Raw genomic sequence first — 23,930 nt, forward strand, 5'->3', positions numbered from 1 at the left:
TGCTCTGTATCATAGAAGAGAACTCACAGGTCAAGCATCTTTTGAGGCCGGTGTTGAGTACAAACAAGTAGGAAAGGAAGTGTGAAGTATGCACATGGGAGTTTTTGCTTAGCGCCAACTCAGGAGCCTCTCAGAGGCAGGTGGTCTCCACGTCAGGAGCAGGTCCCTCTAAGGCCTCCATGTCCACCACACAGCTCACTGGTTCTCATCAGGGAAAGACGCCAGGCCTCTAGCAACCCCGAGGACAGCCGTGCTGTCCCTGCCGGGGAAAAGTGGGGAGCCAGCTGCTGGCGTCTCCCAGGCAGGAGGCAGGACACAGCACAGCGCCTACAGAGCATGTGACTGTGCTTCCCCACAGCGAAGACCCGTCCAGCCAAACGTCACAGGCACCAAGGTGGGGAGCCCTGACCCCGAGCAGTGGCTCTCAAGTCACTCCCTCCACCGGGAGAGCTGAGTGGTCCACAGGGGACCCAGGCCACCCTGCCCAACACTCAGAACGTGCATTCATGGGACAGGCTAAAGTGACCATCAGGCACTGCTCAGCTTCCATGGGGTGTGGTGTCCATGGAGCAGGGGCAGGACCAACCACACGTGGGCTGTGTGCCAGGGCACGGGTAGAGAGAACAGGAGCAAAGGGCTCAGAAAGTGGGTTCTGCCTGTGCAGATGCACTGAGTGCCCTTGGAGGTCGCACTCCTCAGCCCACTGCCCCCACAATGCCCTGGCGCCCCCGGCCCTCCCGGCATCCACAAGAGCTACTCAGTGAACACCTCCTTAACTCAAAGGGCAGACGGGAGGTAAATGTTAGAGAAACATCCAGCTGAACAGTCCCCATCAAGGTGCATGATCCCAGTCCAGTAACATCCCCCGGAGCACCCGACTCTTTCAAAGGACAAGTCACTGCCGAGCACAACCCACGTATGCCACACCAGAAGCGCCCCAGACCACATGAGCAGGGGACCTCGCCGGGCACCCAGATTTAACACATTCTGCTCTTCACGATTCATTCTGAAGTTCTTAAAGATGCCCAGAGAGTTTCTTTTCCATGGCTCTGTGCACCTGACTGCCCTCTTCCCTGCCCACCAGGAGCGACTCTCCCAGTCCTGAGACACGAGTGAGGTATTTACCACAGACAGCCAGGGCACCGACGTTCCCAGGACCTCCGGTCACGTAGCACCAGGTACGTGTGGCTGGCTGAGACCCCCAGTCCTTCCCTCTGCGCGTGAGCCCCTTCTTCGGTACCCCAGTGCCCGCCACTCCTCTCCACTACTCAGGGATGAAAGGAAAAGCTAGCGCCATAATGCTAATGAAATAATAGCACCAGCCTCCTGGCTCTAACAGGCCACTGCTTGTGGATTCATCAAAACACTTTCCAGGAGAAAGAGACCATCTGTCAGGTCACTTTTGTGAGTCACATCTCCACCTGAGAAATGGGAAAATGTGGAAAATATCACTTTTCAGAATGAGACACCGTAACAAATACCTGCAAGGTGCCATGTGAGCTGCACATCCTCCCCATGGAGGAGAGGGCAGTGGGACGAAGCCACAGAGCACGAGACACCTGGCCTCTCAGCAGCGCTTGGGATCGCGGCGCCCCAGCCAGTGCGTCCCCGACAGGACACAGAACCCTTCCCACCTGTCCCCACAGAGGTCTGGTACTCACCAATGACCTCCTCTAACACCACCGCGCCCTGTGGCGACCAGGTGACTCCAGCCAGAACAGCAACAGCCAACACCGGCTGCTGCTCACTGTGAGGCCTGTCGCCAGCTGCATGGTAGCTGGTGCCGTGACCTGTCCTCAGCGCCCGAAACACTCCTGTCAATGCAGTTCAGGTGCCCTCCGGGTGTGATCCTCCGAAACTGTGTGCTAAAGAAACTACCGATCCCTATAAGTGGCGTTTCCCAGGCACTGCCTCATGGTGATGAGAAACCAACTGGTCCCGGATCAGGGCCATCATCTAATGGAGGTTCAGAGCTGGCACGAAGCCCGAGGCTGCAGACCCAGGGCAGTGCAGGCCGGAGCCCTCGCTGCTGCCTGGGTGGGGACACCTGGCTGGGAAGCGGGTCCTGCCCACCTCCCCCTTGTTATGAGGCTGAACACAGGCTCGGCTCCTTGCCCCAGAGCTGGCCGTGCCTTTCAGAAACGAATGCCATCCACGAGGCCGACTAGGTTGTGAACCTGGTGACGGGAGCACGGCTCCCTCCTCCGCCCATGCCTCCTGACACCGTGACAATGGGGGGCAGGAGCCCCTAACACAGCCAGGTCACCCCACTCCTCCTCCTACGGACACAGCGCCCCAGCACCGCCGAGCCCAGCCTCTGTCCTCGATGGTTCACTCGGCCTTGCTGGAGACATCGAGTGCAGCCCCTGCAGAAGCAGGTGTCCACCAGCACCGGCACCCTGGCTTTCCGGGGTGGGTGGCACGCCTGGAGGTCCGGAAAGGAAAACCAGAATTGCCAGTGAAAACAACCGCTTCACACCAAACAGCTGCACCCGCTTCCTGCAGGAGCCGATCTGCTCAGGCCCTCTCTGCATCCCACCCGGGCCCCACCACCCTCCAGTTCGCACCACTCTCTCTGGCACAGGTCCTCTGCTCTGTCCCCAGTGCCAGCACCCCGCTGCTCCCCGTCCTGCGCAGTCCGCAGCAGGGGCTCCCACTCTGCCCAAAGCCGGCTCAAGGCCCGCAGCCCCCTTTGCCCCATTCTGCAGGTTTGTCACCCGGAAACAGCAACTAGGATGGAAAATTCCAAAACCCACAGACTATACGTTTGGACCGAATGCCATTCTACATCAGGTGATGCAACCTGGTGAGGGGAGGGAAGCACGGCGCTGTAGGAAACAGGCCGCATGTGCGTGACGTTTATGACAGCACTGCACACCGCCAATGTCTTGCTGTGCCTCTCAGTAAACTCTGCCCTTGGTCAGCAGAGGTGAACCCTGTAGAGCTTTCAATGATGCAAACAGCCCTCCACGGCATGTGTGCCACAGGATCCACCACCGCCCTAGGTATGTGTGAAAAACTCACAGCCCGTGTAGGGTTCAGGACAACCTATGGCTTCAGACGTCCCGGGGAAAGCCCCCATAATGAGCAGAGCTACCTGATCGCTATTCACCTCTCAGATCACCCCACACTCAGCCAAGGCGTCTTCTTCAAATCTGCAACTTCCAGCTCATCTCCTGAAGCCCTGACCCACCTTCCAGCAGCCTCGGGCTGAACCTACGGCCAAGCCATGTGAGAGCTTTCCCAGCCCTCCCGCCTCATTCCCACAGCTTCACCCAAAACATCCGCTTCATCTGGCCATCATCAACCGATGCAGCCTTTGCCCAGCACTCACTGAAACAGTTAACCCTGCACAAACCTCGGAAGCCACCTCATGAAGTGGAGAGTGAAATCGCAGACAAAAGGAGAAAGTGAGGAGAGCGTATCAGGAAGTAAGAAGGAAGGGAGTTCCTGGATTGCAGGAGAGGGACTCTGACAGTGGATTCTAGGGTGCTCTTTTGTTTTGGTCTTATACAGATAAGCAGAGCACTGGAACTTCTTTTAAACAGGTTTAGAAAAACGAATTGGGCTTCAGAAGTCTACAGAGAATCAGACAGTTGGCCATGTTCAAAGGAAACCCAGTTCAAAGGACACTGGTTGCTCTGCAGTTTTAAGTCCTCCAAGTCCAGCCCAGAGGTAGAGAGGAGCTGTCAACTAAGCATATTCTGCCTAAGCAATTTCTTTCTCGGAGGAGGGGTCCTTATCGGCTCATTCTTATCTAACTTTTTACCCTTTTCCCTGTGTCTGCAATATACATTTTAAACATGACTAGCTGCATGGCTGGGATTAGCTCTTAATTTGGTGCATATGAGATTTTCTTTGCATCTGACAGATTCTGTCGTAGGCCCTGCCCTTCTTACACTACGATATGCCAGGCACTGGTACAGGAGACAGAGGATGTGTAAGAGACAGCAGCCCCCATCTTGGAGCACAGGTTCCGGAGGTTCCAGGTCTGTGCCTCCTGCTGGCTGGGCAGAGCAGTGGCTTTTGATGAGGCATTGCAGGTGACAATGAGGTAGCAGTGAGTGATGCCCCAAGTGATGTTAGGGCACAGCTGAGATGGATGGAAGGCAGCTCAAGACCCCTGGGCACAGTCTCCCTGGCAGAGGAGATTTGAGGAAGACTGAAAGGGCTTTTGGTGTGGCACACAGGACAGGCATGGGGCCAGCGTTTCAGGGAGCGAGAACCTCAGTGAAGAGGACACAGGCAGAGGCCACCCAGAGCTGACGCATCCTTCAGTGCTGGATGTACTGTCCTCTCTCTGGGCCCAGGCGGGGACAGGCCTGGGGGCTGACACCTCCCTACCCCGCCCTCCGGAAGCCTGCCACCCAGCACCCCTGACCAGCCCCACCTCCCCAGTGACCCCTTCCCCAGCCCACCCCGTGTGCCCAAGTGTGCTGCATCCAGTGGATGAGACAGAGTCCAGGGCTCCACAGCGTGGACTCAAGTCAGTTCTGACATCACCCCGATGCGAGTGACCACAGCCACCGGCCAGCCTAGGAGGAAGGCACAGTGGGGTCCGTTTGCGATCTCTTCCCCAGGGCCAACCCAGAGGCTTCAAAGGTGACCAGGCAATGAAAGAATGAATGGCTGGGTACATGTGGAGGGCAGGAAGGACGGAAGGAAGAGGCAGGCAGGAAGGCAAGGTGGCAGGAAGGGAGCAAAAGGAGAAGGGGGGGGAGGAAGCGGAAGGGGAAAGGAGGGAAGGAGCAGAGGGCGGGAGGGCAGGTTTCTCTTCCCTCAGGTCCCAGGAAATTCAGGCTTACGAACAAGAAAATCACACTAAGGAATGCGAGGAAACTATCGTTCATTAAATAACACGCAACGTGGAGCATCATCTGCCGGACATGCGAAACAAATGTGGCGGCATCCCCTCAACTCCACGGGAAGATGAGGAAGGGCGAAGGGCCTTGAGGGAGGCATGAAGCTGGGTGAGGAGGAGGGCAGAGGAGGGCGGCTCGCGTCAGGACTCATGATGACGGAAAGCTCTCCCCGGCCTGCCTGGTGCAAGGTCCCCGACACAGCCCTGAGGACACAGACTCCGGATTCGGTGCCCAGACATGCACGCCCAACAGAAGAACCAGAGCATCGGCCCAGCAAGACGTGGGGGGTGAAGGAAAGAGGAGACAGTGTGGGGGCCAGGATGTTCTCCAGGTAGAGAATCAGCCCAGAGCGGGAGCCAAGACCCAAAGGGAAGCAGACGTGGGGGAGTGTGCGCGAGACTCGGGAAAGACCTTGGCCGACTCACGATGCCTGGAGGGTGACTGGGCCTGCCCACAGTAAACACCCTGCTGGCTGTGTGGCAGAATCTGCATCTTTTAACAATGTCCTTCCCTGCAGCAGAGCAGCCCCTCCAGTGTAGGAAGTGTCGGGGCTGCTGTGAGGTAAGCAGCAGGCTGTGCAGCTGAGCTGTGGGAGGGGCGCCCGGTTTTCAGAGAATCCAGGAGAGTACTAGGGGACGTGGCTCCAAAAGGTGGTAGGGCTGGACAAGGGGGAGGGCTCCACGTCAAGGAAGAGCGACACATGGGACAGTCCTGGCAAATGTGGCCCCGGGAGAGAGCACAGGACTGGCGAGTCACTGATGCGAGGACCTGCACTGTCTGCCCACCCAGCCCTAAGCAGGGCCCTGACCCTTTGTGACCAGATGCGGGGACAGCACCTGGCTTGGGCTGTGGTCCTCTGATTGGGGGATACAGCAGGCACAAAGCAGGAGACTGAAGAACTGAAGAGTTTTAAAACTCCTTCAAGCCCATCTCATATGAGCACGGAAGTTCCACAAGTGGCATTCCAAAAGTACTTTCCACTTGGTCTCCACAACACTGCGCATGGACAGCCAGCCCTGGCTCGAGGCGCTATGGACATCGAGCCTGGTACAGCTCACAGGAAGGTCAGGGGCTGTGGAACGGAAGACCCTGAAGTGGTCAAGAACAAACAGTGGACATATGTGCCTCACAGTTCTGGGGACCTGCAAGTCCCCCAGCCACAGTGCCGCAGATTTGGTGTGTGGCAAGGGTAGCTCTCGGCACCACCACGGCACTGCACCGGGAATCAAGGTGAGCCTGTGCCCTGAAAACATCCCCAGGGGGTTTACACGAAGAGCCGCACATGCGACCCTCTTTGTGACATGGGGCTGCACACCTAGGGGTTGGCCCTGTGGGGCTTCCTTCCTGGCCCTCGGGTGTTTCTAGTTTAGGGGGAAAGCACTGGATACTGACAGATGGAGAATAGGAGAACTCACCCATTTTCTTTGCATTTCTATGTTTTCTCAGAGAAATGAGGATGGGCATGGGAAAACCTCAGGTGTTTTCTGCTCCTCGCTGGTGATGGATGAAAATGGAACGCTGCCTGCCTCACCTGCCTCTCCATCTGGGGTTTTCTACCCCGTGCGACCAGGGCCACAATCACGACAGTTTTAGGTAAAACAGCGTCTAATGTATTCCCTTGCACTGCGGGGGCCTCACAGATGACAGAAATAAAGCAAAATGAGCACACCAACACAGCCCATCACTCAGCCGCTTGCACGCAGAAGTTTGCCCCTCACCCTGCCCACGCGCTCTGCTCAGCCCAAGGCTTGGACCGGCCGTGGGAGCAGCTTGAGCCCCAGGGCCGTCCACGCCCCTACAGGTGATGTCAGGGGAATTCCAGCCATGGCTGCTGGCGTTGCTGCGTCAGCTACACAGCCCTGCCAGCCCTGCTGGCGACAGGAAATGAGGGCTCCAGCTGCAGCTGTGCCCCTCAGAGCCCCGGCCTGCGGTTCTGCTGAGTTACACTTAACCTAGGGACTCAGCGCTCGAGTGTGGGCTGTGTCTGAGCTTCGTCAGCCCAGAGAAGTTTACCGGGGAGAGTTCTCAGGGGACAGCAGCAGGGGAAGGAGAGGAGAGGAGATGAGGGCTGAGGGGTGGCCCACGAGAGCTGGAGTAGACCCCCAGGGTCCTGCTGTTCATCCTTCAAGCATGGCAGGGGGTACCCCGAGGAAGGGGCTGAGGCCAGAGCAGGAGACTCCTGGGCTCAGGGGTCCCTTCCTCCTGAGCACAGCCTCTCAAAGTGCAGGACAGGGCTGTCTCCTAGCTGATGTCCCTCCAGGATGGGACCAGCTCTCCCTGTCCCCTTGTCCCTCAGAGCCACAACAGTGCCTGGCACCCAGGAGGTTTGCAATGAATACTCGTTAGGGAGACCCATTACCGAACACTGAATATCAGCATAAAGCATGAATAAAACACCACATAATTAAAGAAAAAACGTCCCTGGTGAGTTCAGTGTGATCAGCCAGAGAGAATCAGGCAGAAATGACAAGGTCCCGGAAAGAGCCCAGACTGTCCCGTGATCCCACGTCCTTCAGCCTGGGCGTCTCCATGGAGGAATGAGAGGGGCTGAGGGACTCAGGGAGGACACTCTGGGTTCCCAGCTCTGCTGGCTGAGGTCTTTGTGGTGTTGACAATGGCAGGGTCCAGGGTCACTGCTGTGGTTGCCTGGGGCCTTTTCTCGGTCAGTCGAGAGCTGAGAAGCCCCCAGGGGGGACAGACAGCGACCAGGGGAGGCCAGGACAACTGACCACGGATGGACAGGGAGCAACAGGAATATCCTGCAATTTACAAAAATCAGCAAGTGGTATTTCACCCTCAAAGTAAAGGAGCTAAGAAAGATTTTTTGATACAGGAGACAGAGTACAATTTGGAAAAAAGAATAAAAATAATAAGAAAAAAATCTCACTACCAAATTTCTTTCCCATTATACTTGTCCAATATAGCGAAGAACTTTTAAAATAAGGCAATTATTTATTTATTTTTTTTGTGTTTTTGAGACAGGGTCTCACTATGTAGTTGAGACTGACCTGGAACTCACAATGTAGCCTCAGCAATCCTCCTGCCTCAGCCTCCCTAGTGCTGGGATTACAGGCATGCCCCACCATGCCCGGCTCAAAATAAGGCAATTATTAAGCAACACATTTGTGAGATAATTAATTTAAATAGCCCAAAGAGTCCAAACAACTACCAAAACTGCCTTCTACATGCAGGCACACCAGGCTTAAGTCCACCAACTTGGCTCACAATTTCCCTTGAGATGCTGTTACACACCTTGGGGCAGTGACAAGAGCTGTAAGAATGGCTAAGAAATATCCCACGAGCCACACTTAGGTGTCCTAGTGAAGCAAGAACTCTGAAGGCGAGCGCCGAAGGACGTGTCCAACACTGCAAAATCAGTACTCATTCGCCTACCTCAGAGGTATTTCTGGCAACCAGAGTATTAAATCTGATAAGAAAAAACCAGTAAACGCACACGTATGCCAACATTCAATTATATGCAAACAAAATGTACGCGTTCGATATGTACTGGCTACAAAGTATCTTCAGCTGGGTTCTCCACGGAACGCAGATCCTGCCTCTTCATTAACTACAGAAACACCACTTGGACCTGCACTCCCACCTTAATGGAGCCCTAGCTCCTCAATGACCACCCTCATCTGGCAGGCGTGCCGACCCCTACAAAGGCACAGGGAAAGGAGCTGCGTCACCTTTGAACTTATGGAACACCGCCCACAGCTCCGCGATGTCGGTGGCGAACGTGATGTCAGTGTCCAGGACGATGACCCTCTCCAGGTCGGCAGGGAGCGTCTTGGTGAGGACGAGCTTCATGAGGCCGTAGATCCCAGAGTAGTGCTTGTTCGGGATCCAGGAGACTTCAGACTGCAGCGAGCACGGCGGAGAGAGGGAGGAGAAAAGGGGAAATCACCACATTAATCTTCGCTAAACCACGTCTGAGATGTAAAAAGTATCCAGCACAAACTCGCTGAATAAATGATTACAATTTTTTTCTTACAGATGAGTCCATGTGAAGTTTTTTGGAAGAAAATGTATCTGAATCATGACAGAAGCAAAGTAATAGTTATGAAATAATTGTGACATGCAAGCCTTTTGCTGCAATTCAAAAAATTGTCATTAGAGAAACTATGCAAGTCCACTGGAGAAAAATAAAGGTACACAAAAGGTAGACACCGAGACACACAGCTTGAATCATAGGTGTGTACTCCTTCTACAACCAGTCCCTCCTGTCCCCAGGTGGGAGTGTATTCCATCTCTGTCACCAGCGATTCCAGTGACTTCTACTTTGAGGACAGGGTTGCATCCCTGGGACCAGGCTGTTACAGGACTGGATTTGTACTCAACACGCACACGACGGTGCTCAGAAGAAAGCAGTGGTCACACACAGGAAGCACCAGCTTGACGACTCTGTTTCCATCTGTGGCACTGGCCCAAGTAAGGGAAGGTCAAACCGCAGTGCTACACCGCACGGCAGTCAGGAGGCATTACCGCACCGTCCCGGAGACGGCGCCACCCCAAGGCCGCACTGCCCTGCCCTCGAGTTCCCGCCTGCGAAGCCTGAGCAGCATTCACTAAACAGTAGTATCTGTACTACTGAACGGCACTTTTCTACTGTGTCTATCTGTACCGGCTCAGCCGGGTCGAACAGGAGAGAACGTCCGTCGTCTTTTGTTCTGAGAAATGCACAAGGAGACCCTGTCAAAATCCACGAGAGCCCGCACCTGACAGATCAGGGTCGCTCACGAGGGCGGCGAAGACGACCCCAGGACTTCGGACCTAACAGAGCAGCCGAGAGCCCACGGCAGCCAGATGGGCAGGAAGGTGGGCATTCCAGCACCAGTGGGGTCCAAGACGATGACGAACGGGACGCACCCCATCCTGCACAGGGGGTCACTTCTGAAGGGCAAGGGGAGCCGTTCACATGTCTCATTCCCAAGACGCTCACTTGATACAGACCCCACTAGTGGGGATGGGGTCACCGCTCAAGGCTCCAAAAAGACGCATCGCCTCTGTCCCTGTAAAGTCCATTTAGAGGACGATGTGCATTAAGAAAAAAACCCCAAACTTAAAGGCAAAACCCTCCGAGTTTTATTCTGAGATGCTTATTGTCATATTATTAAAGTAATGAAATGGCAACAATCCCCAAACCCCTGAATTAGTGAATTAGAACACGGTACACTTTCATCAGAATGCATGCCGCTATGACGTAAGACATGTAGCTAAAGATAAAACTTAAAAATCCCATATACACTACAAGAAAAAAGCTGAAGCTTGTTTAAAAACCACAATGTGTTATCAAACAACACCAAACTGCCTGCGACCAACAGATGCGGAGAAGAATAAAATGACAGACGCAGGATACCCAGTTACAAGGGCCGGTGGAGTGGTGGGTGTCTCTACAGCCATGTGCACGCACAGGCCCGTGCTCACACACACACACGTGAGCTACTACTCATGAGCCCCCACTCCTGCTATGCAGCAGACTGAGCACTCCGTTCCTGCTAAGTCCCAGGGTGAGGAGGGGTGGGAGCGCAGGATGCCGGCTCCCAATGTCCCGTGACTGCTTCCTATTCTCTGCTATCATGGGCCCTTTGTGTGGATGAGTGCAGCTCTGATCAGAAGCCAAGGAGACACGCTGATGGGCTGCGTGGCTCGCCACAAGTCCATCTTGGGGCAAGGAGGACCAGCCTGGTAGCTGTCATCCCTGCTGCTTTGCTCCTGGGCAGCGAGGAGACAGGAGACAGGAGACGGGCTCAGGTTGGGGCTCCAGCCTGCAAATCGCGCCTGCACTCTCACACCTGTTTCTCCACCTGCAGGTGGGGATGGTGGCTGTGTTACGTGCAGAGGACTCAGGCGGCCTCTCCAGCTTCCCTCCCTTAGGTCCACGCATCACACGCATCTCCCAGGATGTGTTTTCTCAGGCTCTCTGGCTTCCGCCACAGACAAGAAGCAGGTCCTGCACACCGTGCTTTCAGTCCCCAGAGAAAGCAGAGCTCACAGCGGACATCGAGGACAGTGCAGTAGCAGGAGGGCGCACGGAGCTGCCTGTGGAACCGGGAGGAAATGTGCACAGCACACCACCTACTGCAAGGCCAGCGGCCGGGATGCACACGGGGAGGCAGCCACATCATGGGCCACCTGGCAGGAGCATGGAGACTCAGCCACGCCCCACCCTGCCTCCACCTGGCCTATCTGGACAGACAGCAGTGGGAAAGCGATGGGTCCTTTACCATCAGCAGTCTTGCTGCTGACAGGGACAGAAACTGAGCATGCATAGCACGGTGAAGCTCAAGCCTCCCGTGCAGCAGGTGCAGGTGACACCTGGGAGGGTGCGGGTTCTGGGCCAGGACGGCACACTCTGTCGGCAGTCTGAGCTGAAGCAAGGGCTCCCAGGGGCTTCCCGGCCTGTCCCTGGACCCCAACACCCTCCCCTGGCAGCTGTCACCTGGCGAGCCATCCCCAGGTCTGAGAAGGCAGCGTGCTTGCTACAACACTTCTGCCTACAAGCCCGGGCCTCTGGTCTCAGCGCCACTTTCCCCTCCCCTGAGACTCTGCCTGGACTAAAGCCTGGCAATCAGCGGTCTGCACACCAGAGCTGTGCTATTTAATCAGACCTTTGATTAACTTATTCTTCTATTTTGGTTACCATCAAAGCAGGAGAGCTCAGTGCAGATGGAACACAGCACACTGGGTTAAGCCATCTAATTAGATTGCCTCGGTGCCTGGCTTTATTTTTAACACACGTGAGGCAGGCGGGTACATCCTAGACCGGGAAGAGCACAAGAATAATTAATCTCAACACGAGCCCAGGCCTGAAGGTCGCCCAGTCCCCCAACTTAATCCATAATCAATTAAGTCCGAGTGTTCACTGAAAGGTAAAGGAAGCTTTCCGGTGAGCTTGTTCTCAGCGCCCTGAGGAAGGGCGGAAAACCAAGGGCTTTGCGGGGAGCGATGCTGGGAAAAGCCAATACATTCGTTTAAATGGTTCATCTGGGAAGCGATCGGCCCATAGCCTGCCCGTGTCCACCCCGTCTATACCGTGCTCTTCCTCCAAGTCTCATCCCAGAAGTCACCCTCTGGTCACCACCTCCCCACGGCCAAAGGCAGGGCCGGGCTCTGGAAGTGGCTGTCCCCTCCTGCCAGCCAGCAGACTGCCGCGCTGTAAGTGTCCACGTCTCTCTGGCTGCAGCTCCTTGGGGTGGGAGCAACGGCTCTTCCAGAACAGCCGATGGATGCGCAGGAGGATAAACCATAGTCTGAGTCCCAGCCCCTCCTGGATGTCCACCAGCAGGGAGCAGCTGCCCCGCGAAGGCCGAGGTCCACAGTGAGGGCTCTGTTAGGGGCCGAAGCCCTGGCGAGGAGTCACTTGCTCCCGCGAGCCTCAGCTTGGGTCTTCTCATCTGAGGAACTGCAGCTTTCAGTGACGCCGTGACACTGTGGCAAGGACTGCAAAGCATTCGGCCTGAGCTTGGTGTGTGGGGTGCTACACTCACAGAAGAATGTGCCCCAAACGGATCCTGGGAGTGCTGGGCTCTGCAGCGGATTCACCCACTACCTGCGTGACTTCTTGATGTTAGCAGGGGACTGGGAGGGGGTGACCTGGAAGGGGCGGCTTGGCGTCCAGCTCCTCCCTTCCCTCTGCTTCCTGGTTGCCTGAGGCGAGCAGCTGTGCTGTACCCGGCACTTCCTGCTCTGGAGCCAGGTGATCTCCCACCCAATCCTCCAAAAGCCACGGCCAAAGTAAACCCCTCCTCCTTTCACTTGTGGGCGCAGGTTGTGTGCTGGGGACGTGAAGGTGGGAAGACATGGCGCCTCTGCATCCGCAAACCCCTCTCACTGTGCACCTGCCAGCACCACCAGATTAGAGTTTTCGGGTTGGAGAAAAGCAAGGGATTATTATGCTGCGTGGGACAAGAAGCGGGAGGTGGGTAGGGAGTTGGTTCTGTGGGTTAGGTCAAACTTTTCGGTATGCAGGGTCACAGAAGCACACCCCGAAACCACTGGGAATATGGAGCCCCCACGGTCTCCAAGATGAACAGCACATTCCGGGCCTCTTGCAGCCCGTGGGGCAGGGCAGCGGATGCTGCAGTCCCAGGGCCATTGGTCTCCCTGACCCCAGCACCCAGGGCCAGTTCACCGGGGCCATGAAGGTTATGGGCTGACCACTTCTCAGGGGCCGAGGAGCCGCCGTCAGAGGGGCGTGAAGGGTCCTGTGGCCCCATGCGGCCTCCAAGTGCATGCTGGAGGAACGGCAGCTCAAGGAGGAGCAACACCCCATCGTGCTCTGCATCGCTGTAAATATGCCAAAGGGTTCGTGTAATTAAAAAGATCATAAAAATGAAAGCCAGGCTCATCTTAATGGACAGACTATTATCCTTGCAATGGTTGTTAATAATTCTAAGCAGCATGGCTGAAGCTTTAATTAGCAGAAATGCAATTGTGCCCAAGATTACCACCTAGTGCACTTACATAAAGGAACAAAAGCAACCCAGGTTCTAAAGGTGTCCTGAAAAGCAGGGGGCGGAAGATGCTCACGGGGGAAATTCACCTTCCTAAGCCAGCAGTTCTATGCTGGGCGCTCAACAGTGTTTCTACAAAGCAATGCAAAGGACTTCAGGGTGTCTGATGCCCGTGTCCCATGAAAACGGCACAGAAAACATGAGCAGAGGGGTGACAGGACATGGGTCACTGACACTGACGTCCCCACCATGGATACACAGGGGGACAGAGAGCAAAGGCCGCTCTGGGCAGGAGGTGACCCCCGGAGATGTGGGGTTTCAGAGCATGTGGGCCCAGGGACAAGGATGACAGAATGTCCTGCTCGGCCCGGCTGCTGGGGCTGTGGTAGCAGTGTGAATGTGCCCTGTCATGTTTAAGCCCCACAACAGCCCGGCTGGGCACTGTTATCCAGTCCCCAAGTCTGCGGTGCAAGGAGGGGCCGCCCCTGACCCCAGCGTCGTCCCAGCCCCAGAGTCTTGACGTGAACATCCCTTCCCTTCCTTCCAGCTGTGGATCTGCGCTTCGGGGTCACCGCGGGCTCAGAGCCCAGCGCCCCCCTCCACCCGGACAGATCTTTATTTTCCAAGCAGCAGGTTTTCAGGCAGAGAGGTACACGGGGCTTAGAGTGTGTGTTCCGGCTCCTGAACTTCTCTGGCCCTGACGTGCCATCTGTAAAAGAGGGGCAACAGCAAAAGACCCCTGCTTCCCAGGGAGCACTGTTTTGGGCCCTGTAAGCTTTCTCCCACCACACTGGAAATATTTATGGCTCAAAATAGATTTCTTACCCATATCAACAGTTTCCTGTGAATGACAAATCACCTTGACACATTTTTAAGATTAAAAAAGAAGCCATCGTAGATGCAAAATGTTTGAAAAGTCCTCCACCTTTCCAGAGGCTGGTGGTCGTCTTGGCAACCAGCCAGCAGGTTCAGCACCTTGGGGAGGAGGGTGGGGCCAGGAAAAGACAAGAAAAGGATTTTGCGTCCAGCTGTTGCTCCCTGCCAAGTTCCCCAAAAGAGAGGCAGCAGAGTGCCCTGCACTGCTTTCCCAGAGGTGGGAAGTAACAGGCTCTGGGTGGAGGCCTCACAGGAAGGCTCAAGAGGGACTTGCAATGCTTTCAACACCCACCCAGACTCTGCCACCAAGGGCGAGAGCTGCAGCTCCTGGTCCCTCCGCTTGCTCGTGTGTAAAATGGAGGCACGGCACACTCCACAGGTGTGTGCGCCTTCAGGGGCTCCATGTCGGCACCGGTGACTGTTAATGTCACTGTTTTATTAGTGACATGTACACCAGCAGGACAAGGTTTCTGTGTGTCACACACACACACACATCTGCACTTGGGGGTGTCCATCTTGCCACAAAGAGGCTCAGTCTGGTTGTCTGAGGGGATTTCAAGGAGCATAACCTGACAGCGTGGGGCAGTCCCGAGGAGCTCCAGGGGAGGGGCAGGGCCTGAGGGAGGAAGACGCGGCTCAGCTCTGCAGAGGTCTGGGGCCGGGTGGACCACCGCCTGTCCCTGAGCTGGGAGTCACCAAGAGACTTAGCAGCAGCCCATGGCAGTGGCAGCGAGGTCCTCTCCCGGTTCCGGTGTGTCGGAACCAGCAGTCCCCAGCACTGTGGCGCTGGTGCAGACTGGAGGTCCACCCCGAGATGGCCCCGTACATGCTGTTCACAGGAGGCTCAGTCCCTCCCAGCCACTGCCCAGAGGCTGCGGGAGCAAGGGTGTGACACGGCTGGTGGCTCCCCGCAGGAAGCCCTGCAGAAAAAGGGGAGCTGGCACATCTACTGCCACCCGGTCTTGGAAGTAGCATGGCCTCATCTCAGTGTGGTCTTCGGGGCACGGATATTAGATGGGCGTCACGGGGTGGCTATTACAGGGCAGATCTAGAATTGTCCCCCATGAGTCCCACTGTTCAGAGGGGGCTTTTGACGCTACCTACATCATGGGGGATCTGTTGATGAGCTGAGAGCGAAGTGTGCAGTCAGGAAGTGGGGCCTGGCCGAGAGAGGTGCGTCACCGCGGGTCCGCCTTCCTCTCTCTGCCTCCTGGCGGCCAAGCGGTAACAGCTTCACTCCGTCCTAGGCCCTCCCACCACGATGCTCCTCCCTTGGTGCCAGCCAACCAGGGACTGAATCCCCTGAACTGTGAGCTGGGTTAAATCTTTCCTGCTCCACGGTGTCAGGTTTTGTGTCTCAGCAAAGAGAGCTGACCGGTACAGGGCCCTTCACGGGAAGCGGCCACCACACTGCAATGAAGGAATGGTATGGGTGGGATGTGGTGAGTTTCCAGCAGGCAGAAGGGGAATGACCAGGGAATATTACGGAAGGAGGCAGAAAAAATCAGGGAGACGCCGAGCGGAAGGATGACAGAAGTATTAGCATTAACAAGGCCCAGAGGTACAGTGGACCCTTGACTTAGGAACTCAGTTTCTTCCTGAGGGCCGGCTGTAATTCACGCTAGTCAATGGAGGCTCAGGCTCCTCTCCACAGCCTTCACAGTCTCTCTCCTGTACACAGGCAGAGCTCATTGTCCTTAGAGAGACGCTGGCCCAGGATTTCTCAGTTAATCCCACAGAGGAAAGGATGCAATGTTCCTTCCAGAATTCTTTAAGGGTGAAATCTGTATCTGAGACCATCTGGAAGCACAGGCGGTTGGCATTCGGGTTGTAACTCAAGGCTATGTTCATAAGTTTAAACTAAATTCTGGTTGCGACCAAGTTGTCATATGTCAGGTTGGTTGTAACTCAAGGGTCCACGTTATAAACAGAGAACTCCGTGTATGTGTGTGTAAGGTACCACATAATGGAAATGATGGAGAAGAATACGGAAAGTCAGGCAAGGGCTGAGGGCAAGAGATGCCGTGGGCCATGCTAAAGAGAACGAGGCAGCATCCTAGCACCAGCAGTAAATCAAAGGAGTCTTCCGTAGCAAGGACCCACAGCTGCACATGCATTTTGGAAGGCACTCCAGGGACTTACGGAGGAAAGGCTACCAGAGGCAGCTCAGAGGGTACAGCCAAGAGGAGTTCCAGGCTGGGGAGCAACCCTTCAGCCTGTTTCTAACCAGTACCCTGGTGAAGCAAACGACAGTCCTAGAAACATGCAGGTAGAAGACCTAAAAAATGGTACTTCCCTAGCTGTCACTGGTGGAGTCCTTTACACTGGATTAACAACCACCTCACCCTTCCAAAAGGATCCCAGACAGGCACAAGCTGAGTATTGCACCTGGGCCTCCCCCGTGGGCCAGGCAGCGAGAGGGGCCCTGATGTAAGAGTAGGAGTTCCTTAGCTATCTGTATTTATTACAGGTAATTTATGGCTGTGAAACCAAAAACGCTTCCCAGCTGTACACTTCTGAAACTTACCCATCTCATTCCATACCGAGATCTCCAGTTCAGATCTGGTGGTGTCCTCAGTCACCAGCACCAACAAGAGAGCTGGTCGTGTCTTCCTGCATCAGCAACTTGGAAGAGACCCACTTAAAGCTGGTCCTTTCTGGGGACAGCAATCACCACAAAGCCTCGACAAACCCAACACACAACCTGGCCCATGTGAGATCTGCTGGCTTCTGCCCAAAACGCCCATTATTCAGAGACCCACCGCAAATGGAAGTCATTCTATAAGCACAAGGTGGCGCGAAGCCAGGGGAACGCTCTCTGGGACCCACAAACACATGGCTTCTCCTCTGGCCAGCATAAAGCCTCTTCCTCTCTCGCCTGGCAAGAGGTGGCTTCTTGGCGTGGACGCTCCTGGGGGATTGGTCACTGCAGCATGCGCGGTCTCCTGACACCACCCAGGGCTCTGGGTTATGGAAGGGAGCATCTCAAAGGGCTGGGAGTTCTGACCTCTGAACTGGACGGCTACAGTGGTTTACTTCCTTGAAACACAGCTGGCTTCTCAACGAAGAGATTTCTCAATGCACTGAGGAGAAAACTGCATTAGCTCCTGCATAGCCTGGACTTAATATTTTTAGAAGCTGCAGTTCTTCTTACAGAGCACGGCACATATTTATGGATGTGTACTTCGTGGTGTGGGACACACGGACAGCACTCAGTGATGGTTGGAGAACGAGAGACAATACAGCTGCAAAGACAATGCTTCCACGGGGGACATGTGGCGAGCACCCCACTCGCACATTAACGAACACGAGCCCTTCTGCATCTGAGCAGCTGGGCTCCGATGCCCTGGGGGAGGAGCGGCACCTGGGGAGACGACAAGGACAGCTTCATAGAGCAGGGTCAAAGGGTCAAAGGCGATGCCGCCTCGTGGTAAGCAGGGGGCCCGGGGCACAGGACTGTGAAGACCCGTGGCGGCTCCGGTCCTCAGTTAGAGGGCGCAGTGTGCCCTGGCGCAAGCAGCGACCCACTTATCAGCAGCCTGTGTGCATGAGCCTGGGTAAGGGCGTCGCCTGTGACCATGGCGCACCTGGAAGGAGGAATCGGATTACGCTGGTCCTTGGACTTTACTCAGCCTCTTACGTGTGTGCACACACGTGTGTGCCTCTCACATACAGCAGGTGTGTTTAGAGTTACACTTCTGCCAACTACTAAGAATGGAGATAAGCATTCTCCAACGAAATGGAGAAAAAAGCCAAGACTTTGTTTCCCATCACTATAAACTTACCCTACTGCACACATTTGTAATGGCCCAGTAAAATGTCACAACTGTCCCAATGGTTTGATATTAGAATCTGATCGCATCGAAGGAGCAGAATTAGGAGAAAAATGTCCTAAAAGGCTCGCGGTGCAGGTGTGGCAATGATGCCTACAAAGCAAGCCTGCTGACTGGCTCACACACAGAGCCCCATCCCAGGCTCCAGGTCCTGGACTCACCAGAAGGCAGCTTAGCAGAAAGCACGCTGCTCTGTTCTCAGTCACCTGCAGCCTGGGGACAAGCACTCAATTTCTTGCCCTGCCCTCCCTTCCTACTCTGCCACCAGTGGCCCTGGACCCTGCAAAGGTTGCAGCAGGTGCCAGGTTGCCCTGCGCTGGTGAGGTGCGACACCCTCAGTTTGGGCTATGCGGCACTCTGCGGGTGTCCCCTCTCCAGCGCCCCATGTTCCCTGCTCACCAATCCTCCCAACAGAGGAGGGGAGGATGGACCAGAAGTGCTACTTGATCTCTGATTGGTTTAAAACCATTTCTTTTACAAAGCCTGGAAGGCTAAGCACAGGATTTCACGGCACCCAGTGCCTGGCACCCTGCAGCCGAGATGAACCTCTTCACTGGCCACCCTCAAAGTGGCACCTTCACCGGGCCCTGTAAGACGCCTGGCAGACATAACCAAGGGCCTCATTGTAATTTCACATCTTCCAACCTTGACCTTGTAGCCACCCTTCAGTCTCCTTAGACATCGGCCACACTGACATTCACCCTTGGCAACAGGCGCTTACCATTTACAGGTGGTTGCCAAGGAAACCAGGCATTGCAGAGAGCATCTAACTGTCCCAATTTAAAATTTCTGAACCTGAGGCTTCAGAAGGGAAAAGGATGCCCGCCTGCCCTAACACTGTGAGGGACGGCACAGGAGCAAGACCATGCTGTTTCCCTGCACTTCCTCTCGGGATGCAGATTCCCACTGCTCCGATCACCTAAAAATCACCTGATTCGGAGAGTGACATTTATGTTACATCACATACTAGACATTAGGGAAAGAACAGCAACTGGGCACATTCTTTCTTGTTAGGAGATTATAGTTAAAAGGGAGAGAGTACTATTATTCTATTTATGACAACAATAACATCACATTTGTAGAATACTTGCTATGTAGCAGACACTATACGAAAGCTGTTTCCAAATATTATCTTCATTCCTACAATACCCCTAGGAAGCAGATAGCGAGAAAATCACACATTTATAAAAAATGACAGGAGCTGGGATTGAAAATTAGATTTTCCTCATCCTAAAAATCTTAGTCCTCTGGAAAATGATTTAAGTGAGATATCTGAGTGATCACGCAGTCAAAGCCACACGTAAATGCTTGCTAAACTTCCTGGGACGAAGCAAGTAACTGACAGGAAATGGGACACGGAACCACAACAGACGAGCTGACCACAGAGCTTGCATTTAGCACAAATAAACCTTTTCAATACACTAAAGAAGGGTCACAGCCCCTCCCAGCACATGCTGCCCCCCAGCTCCACAGGGCTGCATGTGGCCAACAGCATCCCCTGAAAAGCGAAGGTGGGTCCTGGAGAAAGCGAGCCCAGACTCAGGGAGAGGCCTGGAGGACCCTCCGCTCCCTTCCTTTCACTCCATTCCTGATGCCACGCCAAGTGTCTGCGCCCGCCCAGCACAGGGTCCTGGGGCCGCTTCTGCTCCAGATCGGGGAGCCGCCGCCCCATGCTGGCCGCACACGGGCGGCCCGCAGCATCGGGTGCAGGATGCATGAGGCTCGTCTCGGTTTGATGGCCACAGGCGGGCTGATGTGCGAGCAGGGCTGTCCCTGGAGCACCCCTGGGATGGTGTCTGTGTCACTAACACCTGCCAAATGACTCTTCAGTGCAGTCAAAGCTCCACCAAGCCGAGGAAATGATTCTAAGGGGAAAGCAAGGCCAGGCTGAAGGCCAAGCACGGTAACTTCGGGTCTTCTTTACCACTGCTTGCAAAAAGCTCACCAAGGTCCAGGGCATGTATTTTTAAAAGTCCCCCAGGACTATTTCCGCACCTGCGATCCGGGAGGAGGGTGGAAGGACGAAGTGCGCGGTGGCCCTGGCTGGGGTGCGGTCAGCTCCCTTCTCTGAATGTCAGGTTTGGTTCTGAACAGAGAATGAGCCACCGGCTGTGTCCGCCAGAGGGAGAGCGGCGTGCAGGGCAGAGAAGTATCTAGCACAGGGTGCTGCGGAATCGGCACTCAGGGCTGAGCTTCAGTGGAAGGAGCGTGTCCTCGTGCGACAAGCGAAAACAAAGGCCCAGGCCCTCGGCTTGGCTTGCCTGGCTGCCAGCCCTGCGGTGCCCTGGGCCCCATGGTGGCTGCTGTGGAGGGCAGGGCTTCGGTGCTGTGGGTGTGCGCGGTCAGGCAGGAGCGGCCTCCACACCACGCCAGTAACAACAGGGCCGAGAGGCACTTTGGCAGCGCCACTGTGCCTGTGAATGAGATGCTGATCACTGCTTGCTATTTTCGCCTCAAACATATTATTTAGCCAGTCGTGAGTAGATTTAAGCCCCACCGGGGTTCTTGAATTCAGCCTGGCTGAGTGGTTAAATCCAATGAAAATATCTTAGTTGGGTGAGTTTTAGCCAAGGGAGCTGAGTACACAAAGGGAATCTATGGGGTCAGCACACGAAGACGTCCGTTTGTGCAACCCAACGGCGGGGCTGCGACATCACGGGCTGCAGTGAGGACCCATGAGCAGCACGGTCACTTGCCGTGCAGTTTCCATCCATCATTTCACTGGGCTCCTGAAATAGTCCCATGAATTAAGCAGGTGAACGAATTGTCTCCTTCTTACACACAGGAAACTTAACAAAGATCATTGTCCAAAACTGTGCAGCCAGGACGTGATGGAGCTGAAAGTCACCTCTGACCGTCAGGAAAACCCCATTTTGGGGGCAAGGCCCTTCTGACACCAGCACCCCTTCAGGTTTTGGCTTTCTCAGGGAAAATGTCCATAGTTTTTACGCCGAGAAACCCACATTTTGATACCGACGTGCGCCCCTTCCCAAATCAAGCTGTGACATGGTACAACGATGAAGGAAGCATGGGTTTTCTTTATTTTGTTTTCTCTACGGGAAATAATCCTGGCTCGCCCCTTGATGTCCCCAGTGGGGTTGCATTCATCAACAGGTGTCACCCGGGATAGAGGCTACAGGGATGGATCCAGTGCCACCAAATCTCACCTTCCATATGTATGGGAATAGGAACATGCGAATCAATTTTCAGTTTCTGATTCAGATGGCCTGAGTTTCCCTCTGTTTCACCTTCAAAGCCAGCCTGGCCATTGACTCGCTGCTACTGTCGTGATGTTGTAAGACAGGGGAGACTTGGCCTCCTGGGAACTCTGAGGACGCCTGGAGACCTTCTCAGTCATCACAGCTGGGGCTGGGGACCGGGTGAAGGCTGGAAGCTGCTTAGCACCTGAGACAGGATGGCTCTCACACGACCGTGGGCCCAAACACCACAGTGTTGGGGCTGCAGTACCCCGCTCACAAGTTCTGCTGCCACTTGTGTGTGGACGTGTGACAAGCGGGCAGTGTCCTGACCGGATCCCAGCACGACGGTGTAAGTCTGGTGTCCACTCTGACCTAACGAAGAACACCGCGTGACTAGCCATCCGGGAGGCTGGAGGCAGCGTCCTGTGTCCTCAGACTCTACTTAAAGGCAGGACAGTAGGAACCCTGTAGCCCCCACCCCAGTAAGAGCCCTGCGTGAGGCAAGGTGTGGAAGAACAGGGAGTGTGAAAGGCAAGAGCGCCGGCCCAGTGGTTCGGTGGAGGGGTGAGCTGGGCCAGGCCCAATCCAGGGACACAGTCCACCTTCCTGCTGGATCGCAGTGCACACTCACTTCACACTGACCCAGGTGTGCACGCCCAGGCGCTGCACTGCGGCTAGGCGGTCCCCAACCACCCACCTCCACCTTGGCGCAGTGGGCACGTGAGCTCCCCTCGGGAGCCCCTGGGTCCAGAGCACTTCTGCGGTCTCTCCCTGTGCAAACAGTAGAGCAGGTGGGCCCTGTCGGCTGCAGGACCTGGCTGTGGCGCCACCCAGACATGGCTCCTCCAGAATGCGGAGCGTGTGGAATCGGACTCGACCCCTCCCACACCTGCATGTCCACACTGCAGCAGGTCAGCTGTTACCCACAGCCCAGAGGTGTCCCTGCAGGGACGGAGGGAGTCTATGCAGGGGGCTTCCACAGGAACTCTTCACTGCCTTCTCTCTGGGAAGTGTCTCAGGATAGAGTGGTACCTCGGGAACAATGGACCCACGTTATTCTTTCCTGTTTTTCAATCTGTCCACCAGTACGCCCAACCTCAGCATCGACACTGTCACTGCGTCAACGAACCTAAGAATTTTAGGGTCAGGGGCTTGGTGCAAACAAGTCGGCACTCTGCTCAATAAACAAGACACCAAGAACTCCAGGCAGAACTGAACACCACCTACCCGTGTGGCTCCCTCTGCCACATAGGTCAGGGCTGCCGAGACCGAGTCCCACGCAGTACAGAGAGTGAAAGCGCACTGTGCAACTGCGAGGCTGGCCAGGTCCTTGCTGCTCCCCTGCTGAGGCTGCTACAGGAGGCATTCCGTGTGTGGCTTATTGCCCCTGAAGACCACACGCACACAGCAGCCTCGAGGATTAATCTGATTTTCTTGTTGTGGGCATCCCGAGTAGCCCTGGGTGGGGTTTTATTGATTTGGTTTGTTCGTTTCCTCGACTACCCTAAAGGGGCACCCTGTGTAAGTGAAAAGGAGAGGAGGAAGTGCCAGAGAGATGAAAGAAGTGCATTTTCTTCGTCTTCTGGTAGAGAAAGTGCAATGGCAGGATACTAACTTTTAAGGCTAGGCTCAGCAGGTAGCAGGCAGGGGAAGGCGTCTTGCTAGAAGGTGCCTCTGCTCTGGGGCCCAAAGTCTGGCATTAGCCCACACAGCCAGAAAGTGCTCCCCAGGCCTTTGCCATCTCCCCACAAACCTGCCTTGCTACACATCACAATGTCCTTGGTACCAGAACCGCCCTTGCTTTCTGGCCTCCCTTCCACATGCGGCCCCCAAATCCTCTCCAAGCCCCTCTTCTTCTGTAAAGTTGCCTCAACTTTGCAGCTGGGCACTGCTCGCAACTGAACTGCTTTCAATTTCATGAGTTCCACTCACCGCCTGGAGATGACACCAGCTGTTCCACAGATGGATACAGGAAGAGCGTGCAGTGTGCAGATCCTTGTCTACGGATGGATCTGCCCCTGCCAGACCCGTAGCTGAGCTCAGCTACCTATCGGTTGGAGCTGGCATCAGACTTTCCAAGCCTTCCAGCTTCCCTGTGCTACTGAGACGCAGAACTCCCGGTGCCACCAATCCACCTGGACCTTGGAGGGGCTGGGCTTCCTCACAGACATCTAGAGACCTTGCCAGGTCCTAAACAGTACTCCAAATGCCGAGAGGCTCGAGAGCAAACCTTCCAAACACTATTCTCCCTGCTTCCTAAAGTAGATGTTCTCTTCCGACAGCAAAGGAAATGTGAGTCTCTAGGCTGTCTCCCCCCCAAGTCACCATGCCAACCCCTTACTGAGAGAGACTGTCACTGCCTCAGTCTTCCCCATTAACGGACAAGATGGATTTACTGTGACCACCTGTGATCAGTAGGCCACCAACAAGATCCTCAGACCTGACCAACAGAAGGGGAGGGTTTGTTAAATGAGAAAAACAAATATGTTACTTGCTTGTAATATTTCCTTTTATGTTTTTCACTTGGAGCCAAAAGCAATCTAACCTGTACGACACCATCATGTGAAAGGTGAGGAAACAATGTAGTTAATGCAGGAAGGGGACAATGTGGCTTCACAAAGAGTGAGTGGTCCTCTGTGACCGCTCCCCACTGGTTCCTCAGGTGCCTATAAAGACGCCTCAATAAGATGTGGCTTAGTGCAC

General features: G+C 55.0%; 1 protein-coding gene across 1 annotated transcript in view; it reads right to left on the bottom strand.

Annotated features, from left to right (window-relative positions):
• Positions 1–8,504: 8,504 nt before the first annotated feature.
• The window catches only part of LOC104856504 (LARGE xylosyl- and glucuronyltransferase 1), a 102,919-nt gene continuing 87,493 nt past the window's right edge, over positions 8,505–23,930 (bottom strand). Inside the window, exon 7 of the mRNA XM_010615935.3 lies at positions 8,505–8,723. Coding sequence (XP_010614237.1) covers positions 8,520–8,723 — 204 coding nt within the window. The 3' untranslated portion in view covers positions 8,505–8,519. The remainder of the gene's footprint in view (positions 8,724–23,930) is intronic.

This window comes from Fukomys damarensis, unplaced genomic scaffold, assembly GCF_012274545.1.
Source record: "Fukomys damarensis isolate Sample0158 unplaced genomic scaffold, DMR_v1.0_HiC HiC_scaffold_15, whole genome shotgun sequence".
Classification (NCBI taxonomy): Eukaryota; Metazoa; Chordata; class Mammalia; order Rodentia; family Bathyergidae; genus Fukomys; species Fukomys damarensis.